At 38.1% G+C, this 13,503-nt stretch overlaps 1 protein-coding gene across 6 annotated transcripts in view; it reads left to right on the top strand.

Moving 5' to 3' along the window:
- Gria2 (glutamate ionotropic receptor AMPA type subunit 2) overlaps positions 1-13,503 on the top strand; it is a 116,051-nt gene that overhangs the window by 57,747 nt on the left and 44,801 nt on the right. For all 6 annotated transcript variants that reach the window (XM_075950701.1, XM_075950704.1, XM_075950702.1 and 3 more), the window contains exons 3-4: positions 1,069-1,308; positions 10,079-10,275. In XM_075950701.1, the coding sequence (XP_075806816.1) occupies positions 1,069-1,308; positions 10,079-10,275 (437 nt within the window). The remainder of the gene's footprint in view (positions 1-1,068; positions 1,309-10,078; positions 10,276-13,503) is intronic.

Genomic DNA, 13,503 nt, shown 5'->3' with positions numbered 1-13,503 from the left:
TAATGTAAGAATTTCCTATTAGTGAAGTAGGGTGGATGGAATGGAGAGAAACTTAGTAGCACATTTGAGTATATTGATTTCACCAAAGAACTGCCAGACAGAGGAACAAGTGAGTAGGTTAAGCCAACTGTTAAAGTAAAATTAGGAAATTTATTTAATTTTATTAGCTGTATTTAACTGCTAATTGACAGAGTGACAGAGATGAGCATATGTCTCTCTGGTGACAGACCTCTGTATATCTGAGACAAACATGGTATTTTCTTCTTCTCACAGAGATTTCTTAACATTGGCATTATGGAAACACTAATCTTGTGATATAAAGCACCATCAGCTTAAATTTCTTTGTATGTGTGTGTGTCGGCACATCTGTGTGAGCCAGTGAGTGTGCTCATGTGTGTATGTGCACGAAGAAGGCAGATGTCATATTTGGGAGGTTCCTTGTGGTAGCAGTCTTCTTTATTATTACATGGGGCCTCTCATTGAATCTGGGGCTTACTGGTTAGAGTAGGCCATTTGATAAGTGAATCCCAGGGTTGTTCCTGTCTCCAGTGATGGTGTTTCTCATGCATGGTACTATGGCTGGCTTTTTAATGAGGTTTCCATGGCTCACACTGTTAGATGCTTGTGTGGCCTGCATTTTACCAACTGAGCTCATAAATTTGAAAAAAAGTGGAAAAGGGGGACATAGGAGGGGTTGAAAGGAGAAACGGGAAGGGGAAAGAGAATTCAATTACATTTTAATTAAAATAATATTTTAAACCTCAATGAATTATGCATTTAAAAAAATTGTCCTAAGATACGTTTACCCACGTGAAGCTTGTCAAATAATCCATGCATTTTCATGTAGCCTTATTTCCTGCTTTTTATCCTTTATAGTTTTTTTTAGATTTATCTAATTGAATGCTAAATAAATGTTTCTATAAATTTTGATGAATCATTAGTATTAACTTACTATTTCTTTTGATCTGGTAACGATCTTGTACTTTTCATGAATACCGCATTTCAGGAATATTCATATGATTACATGGTGATTAAATAACTCACCTTTTCTGTGCTTCTCATTTCCAGTCTGCTCCCAGTTCTCAAGAGGCGTCTATGCCATCTTTGGATTTTACGACAAGAAGTCCGTAAACACCATAACGTCCTTCTGTGGGACGCTCCACGTGTCCTTCATCACTCCGAGCTTCCCGACAGATGGCACGCATCCGTTTGTCATCCAGATGCGACCTGACCTCAAAGGAGCCCTTCTTAGCTTGATCGAGTACTATCAGTGGGACAAGTTTGCGTACCTCTACGACAGCGACAGGGGTAGGTAACAGGAGTCCCTTGCTAATGGGTCCAGCACAGCACTGGCCTTTGGTATGGCTATGGGGCGCTCTAAAAGTAAATAAATGCCTAAGAATTTCTTGGTTTCATTTTTATGTAATTAAACCATGCAATTTTAGTATATTTACATGCTTAAAGTTAAACAAAACAAAAAAAAAAACAAATTAAACAAAAATCCCAATACAAAAACAGAACAAGACAACAGCAACAACAGACACAGGCACATAATCAAGCAGAGGAGATTCAGAGCACAGTTGAAAGGGGTAGCCTGTGACAATCTAATGAGTTAGTATTCAATCCTAGCATATGTGAGCCATGTGAGCAACAAAGACTCCAGAATGGCTATGTTCCTCATCAGAGAAGTGGCTTAAAGGGAATCCATACAAGCATATAAATAGAAAGTGTTATAGTATTGTATAGTTACTAAATCTTGTTCAATGCAAAAGATTCATCAGGTGGAAAGTAGCCTTCTTTTAAAATAAGGTCTCTGAACTTCAGAGAAGTTGCAGGATGCTCGTGAGGTCATGATCTACCCGTATGTAGAATAGTCCGGCACAGGCCTGTGGCAGCCAACGCCAACTGCCTTATGTAATTCCACAGGATTGTTTATGTGTTCTATCAGTGCGCCAACTTGGAGATGGGGAATTCTTTCTGTATTCTTTACCGTATTAGAAGGGCTGCTTTAGGAGTTTAGGAGTCAAGGTCTTCTTAATATTCATCATGTCTGTGATGAGCATACATGAGTCTGTGCACACCTCATACTGTATAAAATACTTTGGGGGATGTTGATGTGTCTTTGGAGGTCATCTGTAAGCAAAGGCAAGAGGGTAAAACGCTTTATAGAGACATAGCTAGGCTCCACAGTGCTTCCTTTTGCAGCTCACTTCTTGGAATAAAGTTTCAAGAGAAATTCAGAAGCCCCCTTTTTTTTGTTGTTTTTATTTTTGTCTGTTTGTTTTTGTTTTTCGAGACAGGGTTTCTCTGTGGTTTTGGAGCCTGTCCTGGAACTAGCTCTTGTAGACCAGGCTGGTCTCGAACTCACAGAGATCCGCCTGCTTTGACCAAATTGGAGCACCTTGTGCTGAAAGGAGGGAGCCAGTGTCAGTCCATTCTCCTTCTATCACTCAGGCTTGGCTGAGGCAGGCCTGCTCAAGCTAGGCGTCTGGCTTCAGTCCTGTCCCCTTGAACCAAGGCATGACTGGCCTCTGTGTAAAATCCAGTCAGTACTCATAATATTATCTGTGTCAACAGCTTCATCTCCTGTTTTGAGAAGGAAGAATTGATATCTACATCATGCATGTAAAGTACAGGCAGAGTCATGATGGTAAATGTGGATTTCAAAGATCAGGGTGACTTTAATATGGGTTTCCTGTGTATGTGATAAAAATGATTTACAAAACCGAGCTTATTGGTATTTAGGCTTCCCTGTTGACCTCTGACCACTTTTTTAGGACTTAGCATCCCTGGAACTCTTCTGGAAGTTTGGCATATTTTAATTGCATTTCTCACACTTACTTCATAGTGATGCTATTTCCATCTATGTGTGTATTTCATATTTGGTCGCTTCTTTTCTGGACCTAAGCCCCCAGGTTAATGTACTACCACACATTCAACACCTCACGTCCTTAATGCCACACTGCTTTCTTTTCTTTTTTTTGCCACACTGCTTTCTATGGGATTCATTTTCAACAAAGCAATCAGAATTATTTTAAATGTGTTTCCTTTGGCAGCATCAATCTCAATGGCTTCTTCATATTACAGTCAGGATAACATTGGAATTCTCAGACTGGCTTTCAGGCTTTATAATACATGGGTCCTGCCCAGTTCTCCAGTGAGTTTTCCAGACTTGCTCATTCACTAAATCTAAATCCTAAATCTGATTGACCTTCCTTCACATTCTGACTTGGGCCAAACCATTTTCACCCCAAGTGTCTGCATATAGCTCAGATTTATAGAGGCTCTTGATGTCTGCTTTGATATACAGTTTCCTGACGACATCTGTTATACTGGCATTTTCTTACAAAGCAATGTTTTATTCCCCTTCCTAGGATGTAAAACAATTTATAATTAATACTGTATTTGATATATCACTCAAGAACTATTTATTAGCTCCTACTGCATTCCAAGGACAGATTCAGTCACCCAGAATAAGGTCTGCTTGTTACTTATGGCTTTACTGTTAGCTGCAGGAAAACTCTACCCAGAAGCACTCCTCACCCTGGCTGTGAGGTTCATAACTAGACATGCAGAGCTACAGGTAATGCTAGACACAGAGTTGATATTCACTGAATGAGTTAAATGTCTGGGCCTCTTAAAATTAATCTGATATTAGAAGGCAATCATGCTTGCTAAGTTGAAGGGGCAGAAGATGAACAAATCTTACATGTAGATGAGGCCAGAGGCCAGATCAATGACTGTATGAATTTTAAATTGTTATACACTCTAGGAAGGGGAATAAGACATTGCTTTGTAAGGAAATGCCAGCATGACAGGTTTAGAAGTATACCTCACCCTTGCCTTCCTTCTCTTATTCCCATTAATTAAAAATGAGCAAGAGCAGGTGTGTTTCTGACTCTTTTGCCTGCTCTTGGGACTCTTTTCCTCTTATTACCTTGTCCAGCCTCCATATGAGGGCTTTTGTCTTGCCTACTGTATCTTGTTTTGCCCTGTTCAGCTTTTGTCTCTCTTTTCTGAAGAGGACATGGAGGGGGAGTAGATCTGGGGACGAGAGGAAGGTGTGGGGATCTGGGAGGAGTAAAAAGAGGATGTATTGTATGAGAGAAGAATATATTTTCAATGAAAAAAGGTGAACCTCAAAAACATTCAAATAGACAACAGCAACATCTGACATAAACAGAGGAAGGAAGAGAAACACAAAGACTAGAAGAGAGATATTCAGAAATAAAAGAACAGACAGACTTATGTACTTGCAAAGAGAACCTGGGGCATTTTACAACAATTTTATTAATGCTTTCCAAATATTAAATAAAATTGGAAGGATGAGATAATCTCCAATTATTAAATTATACAAATTGAATCCAGTCAAGTGCATCTGTTGGCCAAAGAACATTAGTGTCATAATATTAAGTAATTATACATTAAACCCAGAGTGACCTTCTGGGCACACTTTTGAGATATTATCAAGTAGCTGCCGATGTTTTAATGTGTTAAGTGTTACACAGCCTTCCATTTTCAACTGTTTTCAGAGATAAATATGTAAGACTCTCAAACACAGAAATGGCCTTGGCCTTTATCTTATGTTTTATTTGGCTAATGGAAATGGCATTATTGCTGACTACTTTTATCTTATTAGTTACTTAATTTATGGCATTGCATAATGTTAAAATTATCCATACATTCGTTCTGTGAGCTGCTGTCTTTACTATTACCCTATAGCTTTCATGGGCTCCCTGCTCACTATCGTGTTACCTGCTGTGGAGGGCCTACCTGTGCTACTTTATTCTTATTAACCAGGCTTTTTAAAGAATTCTATAATATTCTCTATCTACTGACATCATTGGAGAATCATTCAATATGGCCTCTCTACCTCCTTGATGACATGGATTTGTGGAGTGCTACATTATGATGTTATATTATGTTATATTACAGTGTTACATTAAGATGTCCAGCAAATAAAAAAGTGCCATTGAATAGCATGAGAACTAGACAGAAATTCTCTCCCCAACAATATTCTCCCCAGAATTGTAAACCAGATTAAAGAGACTTAGACATACTTCGCTTTATCAGGCTGCCCTTAACTAATACTGTAATTCATTTAACCTTGTTTCTCAAACTCCATCCAAATGCCGAGGTTACATCCTGGCAGACACATGGGAAGCCTTGGGTGCTGCGAACGTCGTACGGAATTATCTTCCACCAATCTCAGTTTCCTGGTGACAGGAAATCAGATGCTGTGTCTCCCATTCCCGCTGACATTTCAGAATTGCTGGTGTCGTCTATTTACCCAGCTACTTGGCAGCAGTCTGATACTCCTTGAGGACTTCGTGCCCTTCCTAAAATTCTTGTGCTATCAGTGCATTGGGAGTGGTAAGATGGAGAATGATAACACTTTTAACTAGGGGAATGGGCCAGCTCTGTCAGCCCATAAGGTCTCATAATTTTGGTCTTTGGATACAGGTGCAATATATTTGAATTTGAGTGCAATGACATGTGATTTTGGTTCAATGTCAATGAAGGAAGATAATATATTTCTCTGTACAGTAAGTAAAAACGGAATCAAGGACTCATTTCTATATTTATGTCTTGGTTTTTAATATTGAACTAAGGCTGTTTATCCCTTTGACTCCAGGTCAAAGAAATCATCTAACACAGAACTAAAATGCTTCCAAACTACAATTTTCCCCCTGATGTCTTGAGAAAGCTGATGAGGCAAATGCATGTTATTATAATCTAGTCTAGGCACAGTGCCATGACTTGGTGAGCATGCGTATTAATTACATTGCCTGGAATGAGTGAGGTAGTGAATTTTTATGCAAAATATAACAATTTTAAGAATGAAGACAGTTCTGAATGGAATATGCCCTTCAGCAGATATCATTTTAAATTTCAGCTTTTCATAAGCAAATGAAAGATATTTAAAGCTATTTTTTTTCCTGAATTTTTCTTTCACTATTAAGGATAGTGGGTCTAAATGAAATTAACATTACTGCTAGTCATTTCTGAATTTTTGCAATTAGGTCATGCATGCGAAGCCTCTTCCTAACAATGTTGAACTAGCTATTTCTTTCTAAATCCAAATGTTTAAGAACTAAATAGCAACTGGGAACTTAATTTGGGACTCATAATATAATTGGAATGCTTTAAGGTTCTATTTAAAATGATGAAAAGGGATAGTTGCTTTTTTTAATTTTTCTTCCGATTTTACAAAGGTGTTTATCTCAACACCTTTCTTCCTGTTAATTATTCAGAAGTAAGAAGTAAGCAAGATGGCACGCTGCAGGGGATTACCTATCTGGGCTGCGTGAATCATGCTCACTGAGGGCTCTCCGTGAATCAGTGTTTATGGAGAGCTTCTGATTCCCACGCACATTTCTATCTCAATGAAGGGATTCATGCTCTGGTGAAGAAATCTCTGTGCCATTTCATATGAGAAGGGGAGAAGCTCAGCTTGCTTTTTCTCCTAATTCCATTGTAGGGCCAAGAGCACAGCAGTGTGGACGTGGGCTGTGGGAGAAGACTTTAGTTACACCTTCAGAGCTAGAACACGTAATTTTATTGGTCTGTAATTTAAAAAGCATTGCCCACCCCTGCCCCCCTTCTATTGCCCGCCCCCTCCGCATTGCCCGCCCTCCCCCCTTTGCAAAGCAGGCAGTGAGTCTGTCTCCCGACTTTAAAAATCTTGTATGAACTGTGAGGAAATCCGTCAGTAGAGTCTTTCAGGACTGTCAGCTGTGAGGAGGGAGGAAATTGAGTAGCGGGTCTTGAGAGAGTCTGTGGCTACCCCTGCAAAATAATGTTGAGAGAGAGCATTCCTGAGCAAGAGGCAACAGTCTCTTCCACACTGGGGTGAGATCAACCCTCAGCTTGTGAGTGAGTGATGTGAAGTCATGCACAGTCAACTGTACCAGAGCTGATAGAGCACGACTTGAGAAGTTGAGCTTTTAAAAAGAAGTATTTTGTGTCAGGTTACCCAGCGTCCAAAACATTAATGCTAAGAATTTTAATAATGTAGAATCTATGTTGAGTGCACGTTACTTGTGACACAGAATAAATGAGTTTGGAAGTTAGGTGTTAAAAAAATCCATTATCTTTTATTTTATATATCATCCCTATATTCTGTGACATGGTAAACTGCCAATAAATTTGAGGCTTACATTTATCACGGTGAAATCAACTTAGACATTTATAAGTGAATTTATATGTAAATTTTCTTATATTATCTGTCAAAGACCAGACAATGCCAAATATATTAGTGCTTGAAGTTTTTGGTGCGAAAATTTCATTATTTAATAAAATGCAATAAAATATCTTATTACATAGAGTTAAAGTGGCTCCCGGGGATTACTCTATGAGAAAACAGAGAGAGCATGGCCCTTATTTGTAGTCCTGTTTTAAAGTGACTGGAAGCCCATGTCTGGAAAGATAGAAAAAACAATGGAGTAGTTACAAAACGTGTCTTCAAACAGCTGGTGATTGTTGGATTGCTGAGGGGCCCCTTCTTATGTGCTCTGCCCTTATTGGTGATGAGAAGCAGACAAGGTTCTTACTTGAGTTACAACTTGGGGGATTGGATTTGCCCAGAGTAAACAGCCCTCACAGGTGCTTAGCGGTGGATTCTAAGATTTTATCACTGAAGATTGTGTAAGTAGAGGGAGATCTTTGTCACCCTTTGAGAAATGCATGTTTATCTCTACCTTCTGTTGTAACAGCAGACCAGGGATTGCTTTGGTTAGTCTTTCCCAGACTGCTCTGATTTCACACTCTTATGTACTATCTATTAACAAATTACTTTTAGTCTTTATTATAATCTATATCAGTAAAATGGCCAAGCCTTTGTTTGGAGACTAGTTCTAACGTTCGTGGTTTTACTGTTTCATCCTTAACAGACCTAAGATTCCAGAGTATGGCACCACACCCAGGTTGTCAGGAACTTTTAGCTTCTCTCACAATGACTATTACATAAAGATTTTATTTTTGTTTTATCTGGCATTTCGTTGCCTCTCTGAAATTCTTTATAAACAAATACTAGTCATCATCAGGTTTTTATTTGAGAGTACATAACACTTTAAAAATATGCAATTCTCTTATTTTATATATAGCCTATCTATCTATCTCTCTATCATCTATCTATCATCTATCTATCTATCTATCTATCTATCTATCTATCTATCTATCTATCTATATCACTGTCACGCTTAGCGAAGATCCATTAACACCATTGTTTGTTTACATTGTTACATTTCTTTACTTTGCAGGGTAAAGATGAGCTCTATATATCATGGTTGCTTGATATATTTTTGTTAGAGTTGTTACTATGGAATCTGCTTCCTATTCTGGACTTTGATGATCTGAACATCTTGGGGCTCAATATGTTCATATAGTCTCTGTAAATTGATAGTGTGATAAGATTCAGTTCTGCATATACAACTGTGTCATGGGTGGTACAGAATAGCTGACAGTCATTGCCTTGACTCCCTAACTTCAGTGGATGTCACACAACATTGATTCTGAACTGATGCTTGGTCACGTGTATTGGATGATGGCTAAAAGAAAAAGAAACTTGATTTTATCCCCACCTTGAGTAGATTCCACACAGGAAAAGCAAGGAAATGCTTCTGCAATCCCACGGTTCTTGCTAGTTTATATTTTCAATACAGTTGATTGGGTCTAACTTATTTAAAGCAAACAAATATTCTTACTACTTATTTTAATTATGATTTCATGGGTTTAATCCAAATTAACACTAGGTACTTGAGTCTATTTCCATTATGATTTTGACTGATGCTGCATTTTCCTCATCTTTATTGAAAAAGCTACAAATGGCAGCTTCACCAGTTGGCATATACCCTCTTTGGGAAATTTGTTTGTTTGCCAATATCAAAAAAAATACCCTAAATTATTTTGCCAGCTTATGACTAACATTAAATCCATAGGATTGTCAATGACATTTTATAGCTTGAGATATTGGTGGACAAAACAGATAGCTGTTCCCTTCCTGGCCATTGTAAATTTGCTATTTGAACTTAGGTTATAAACAGATCTGCTCACATCAGGTGAATCACACACCATATAGATAAAAACAGATCCGGGTATATTTTGAAGTGTACAGATCAGATCATTCTGGTATGACAATGATATATAGAGTGAATTCTCTATGGGGCCTTGAGATCGCGTTCCATGAAGCTATTCTTCTATGTGATGAACTTTTCTTCCAAAAGACAGCAGAAAGAATACAGAAGGCAAGAGCATCTGCTACTTTTTGTAGTACTAAACCATAGATTTAGCTCTTCAAGAAACAATTGACTCTGGTTGTTGATCTTAAAGTTTTAAACATGCTGCAGTTATTGTATAATTAAATACCACACTGGCCACTTGTTGAAGTAATACCACACCATAACAAAAGTTATGAACAATTAGAAAAATAGTCCTATATTTAGGAAATGAGATAAATCCATACCAAAGAAATAGCTGCCACCATCTGGTTAATAGATAAATGATTTAATATCTATGAGATCAGTTCCAACAATAAAAACATAACAGAAGGCTGAAAAAGAAGGAAAAAAGCCCTTGCTCTGCTACCAGCTGGAGACAGCAAAGGCTAAGATGTCTCTTAGCCATCACTGGCTGTGATATTCAGCTGCTTAGGGAGTCTCTGTGAACGTGTATTAAACAAACTCCATCAGGATTACTAGAACAAAATGGCAGACCATCACTTACAGCTAAAACCATTTTACCTTCTATAAAGTGGGATATGCTTGGGAATTTTTTTTTATTTTAATTAATTTGGAGATACTGAAGATCTTGCATGTCAGCATTTTACAAGAAACACATCTCAGAGTTACAAAGAATGTGATCCGAATTTCCTTTGACAGTATGTTTTTGCTTTTTTTTTTTTTTTAGCCTGGCACAAACATAAGCAGAAACTGATAAAAATCATAGCTTCTGTCAGAATCAGCCTCCCTATCACCAAACAAACATATTAAACTCAAGGGCGTGAATCTGGCCATTTCTCACTCCGGCTCTGAGATCCTCTAGTTTCTTCATCGGTCTTCCTTACCCATTGTCTTCCCAGGTTTATCAACACTGCAAGCTGTGCTGGACTCTGCTGCGGAGAAGAAGTGGCAGGTGACTGCTATCAATGTGGGGAACATTAATAACGACAAGAAAGATGAGACCTACCGATCGCTCTTTCAAGACCTGGAGTTAAAAAAAGAACGGCGTGTAATCCTTGACTGCGAAAGGGATAAAGTGAATGACATTGTGGACCAGGTTTGTTCCTCTCTGTTTTCTGCCAAAGATAGACCATGCCTGCAACATCAGCATTGGCAAGGGTCATTCTGCAAGATGCTTGTACTGCAGTTTTCAGTTTATAGTTCATGGACAATGCAGCAAACATCATCAATTGAATTATCCCTAGCTTCAGTAAGCAATGGCAGATGGCTGTCAATAATGCTAACAGATTGGCTCTATCATTTAATAGCTTCAATGTATAATACCAAGCTTTCATATTTTACATAAGCTTTGTGCTGAACCTACATGCTTTTCTGAGTTGAAAACTTTAGACTTAATTCTGATTAAATTAGGTCAAAACAAGTATGATGTCCTAAGGCAATGGTAAATTTGTTTGGAGTTTATACATGGTTATTTCAATACCATGTAGAAAGCATATGCTATTTTATACCTATGTGTCTTAGTCACTATTGCTATGAAGAGACTCTATGGCATGTCAACAATAGAATGCATTTAATTAGGGAACTGCTTACACTTTCATAAGCTTTGTCCATTACCATCATGCATGGTAGCAGGTATGGCAGACATGATCCTGGAGAACTGCGTCTTTATGTGCAGGTACAGAGAGGGAGGTAGGGTTGGGCATGGGCTTTTGGAACCTCAAAGTCCACCCCCAGTGACACATTTCCTCCAACAAGGCCACACCTTCTACTTATATTCCTATCAAATAGTTCCACTCCCTGGTAACTAGATATTCAAATACATGGCTCTTAATGGGTGCTATTCTTCTTCACACCACCACAGTCTACTACAGCGTAAGAAAGAGGAGGCATTTGTTGTAAGAAGCATGTTTTGATGCTGTATGCATATCGGAAAATTTGGGTCCACTTAAGTTTTAATCTACAAAATTAAAATATGAAGGAAGGAAATACAATCAGATCACGTGCATGACTTAGGAAGTCAACAGTATTCATTTGGGTGTTAGACAGAATAATTATATCAGACATGCGAATGCTTTTGTCTGCTCTTATCTTACTGACTTCCTTTAGATAAGACCTTTCATGATAAGACAACCATGAAGTGGTAACAAAGTAAGAAACCAAATCCTCAGTGCTTTAAGGCAGAGAAACTGACCAAGTATGCTTCATGATTTGCTTAGTAAGGCATGCTTCACTAGTCCTGGCTAGTGTGTGTATGTATATGTGGGAGAGAGAGAGAGAGAGAGAGAGAGAGAGAGAGAGAGAGAGAGAGAGAGAGAGAGGGACGGAGGGAGGGAGGGAGGGAGGGAGAGAGGGACAGAGAGGCAGAGAGAGAGACTGAAGCTGCTTCTTCCTCAAAAGTATGTAAGATTGGAAAGAAAATACACAGCTGTATATACATTTATGCTCTTTCTAACTATTGAGATAAAAACTGAAATCCACTAATGTAACCAGGACAATAATTCTAAAAAACGAGGGTTTAGAAACCTTAATTGATAATATAATATAGGCCTTAAGAAATAAAAATGGAGTTCTTAATAAAGAATTAAATAACTAAATCAATGTAATGTGACCTGTAAGAGACTCATTTGTATGCAAGGCAGGAGAACAATTTCAACTTAAAAATCTTGATTTTGGTCTCAGGCGATGAACTTAGGATTGCTGTTTCTGTAGGCCTCTTGCTGAGATGCACACATCAAAATCCCATTTGAACATCATAGTAGGTTTTCATTAAAGCTGAATTTTAATATTCGCTGGTCTGGTTTAAACATTTAAATATTCCTGCTTCTTCCTAATAGGACGAAAGCCTTTATAAAACTGTGTCTTTCAAAAACGTGAATAGGAAAATTGCACAGCAGACTGGGACTAATAAAAGTAACATCTGAAGCAAAGTTTTTAATCATAGTTGTGTAAGTCAACATGGAGTAGGTCACCTAGAAAGCATCGTTTTACATTTATATGTGATAAATAAATACCTCTATTAATACACTAAACGAGTGCACAAATGGATGGCAAATCACTACGTCAGCATTTATTATCTACATGAGGGATGCAAAGAATGATAAGAAAGGCTGTGATTTGAGTCTCATGAGCTTCTTTATAGGGGAAGAAGATTAATATAGATACAGCACGAAAAGCTACAGCATGTAAAGCTGTGTTACTCAACTTTCTGCTACTACAACAAGTAAAACGGTAAACCAAAGTATAAAGCAGAGATGTTTGTCTGGACTCATTGTATTAGGAGGTCTCGTGCACAGCCAGCTGCCTGTAATTTCCCAGCTAGGAGAAAGACATCTAATGACAGCTGTACATGTTGGGGGAAACTGCTCACCTCAGTGTAGCTGGGAAGCAATGGAGAGATGGGAAGAGATCGGGGTATCTCTACCCCTCAAGGGTACTCCTCTAATGTCCTAAATTCCTATATTCTGTGTCATAAAGCTTGGACCACCTTGGAATAGCACCAAACTGAGGACCAAGCCTTTAACGCATGGGGTATGGGTGGATCATATCATATCTAAATTACGTAAGTAATCTGTAATGGATGGATGAGGATCTACCCATCTTTTGAGAGGAATGGTTTATAAAAATTAAATGCAAAAGGTAGTATTTGGCTATTTTTTAGTCTCTTATTTTTATACAAATTTTCCAAGTCTTTAATGCTTTCTTTGCAGCAGAAACAGTATAACTAAAGAAGCATCATTAAATAAAACATGGCAAGTCTCATCAAAGAAAGTCAATGCTGTAGTGATGTCATCATAACATGGACCATGGCTGAAAAGAACAAATTATTCTCAGGGAGAATGACAGAAAGCAACAGTTTAGATTAGGTTAGGATGTCCTTCACGGAGCAGAATCCACCAGGTACAAGGTGTCCATAGGGCACAACCTATGAAAAAGAGAACTCTATTATTAAGTCACTCAACTAGTATTTGCAAGAGAATGGTGGTGGGATGAACACTTTATCATCCTGGCATCTGGAAATTAGCATCAGAATTAGCCTGCATTAGATTAGGACTATTTTAACCTTATTTGATAAAACCCTGAAGACAGTTGTTTCTGACTATGCTCAGATTTAAAAACATGTTCTGCTATCAAAACACTTAGGAACTAGCATAAATTTTCTGTTGTATAATACTAATTCCTATTGTAAAGCAAAATTATAACGGTGCCTATGGCCAGCACTAACATCTATAAAGACTATAACCTAGAGAATTTCATCTCTTCTTTTTCTTAGTAAACAGAAGTAGGGACAACTTCTATTATTTGGAGTGTTCATTTTAATGCTCAG

This window comes from Microtus pennsylvanicus, chromosome 16, assembly GCF_037038515.1.
Source record: "Microtus pennsylvanicus isolate mMicPen1 chromosome 16, mMicPen1.hap1, whole genome shotgun sequence".
In the NCBI taxonomy this organism is placed as follows: Eukaryota; Metazoa; Chordata; class Mammalia; order Rodentia; family Cricetidae; genus Microtus; species Microtus pennsylvanicus.
The sequence above is the reverse complement of the archived record's forward strand: the minus strand, read 5'-3'. Positions and strand labels throughout refer to the sequence as shown.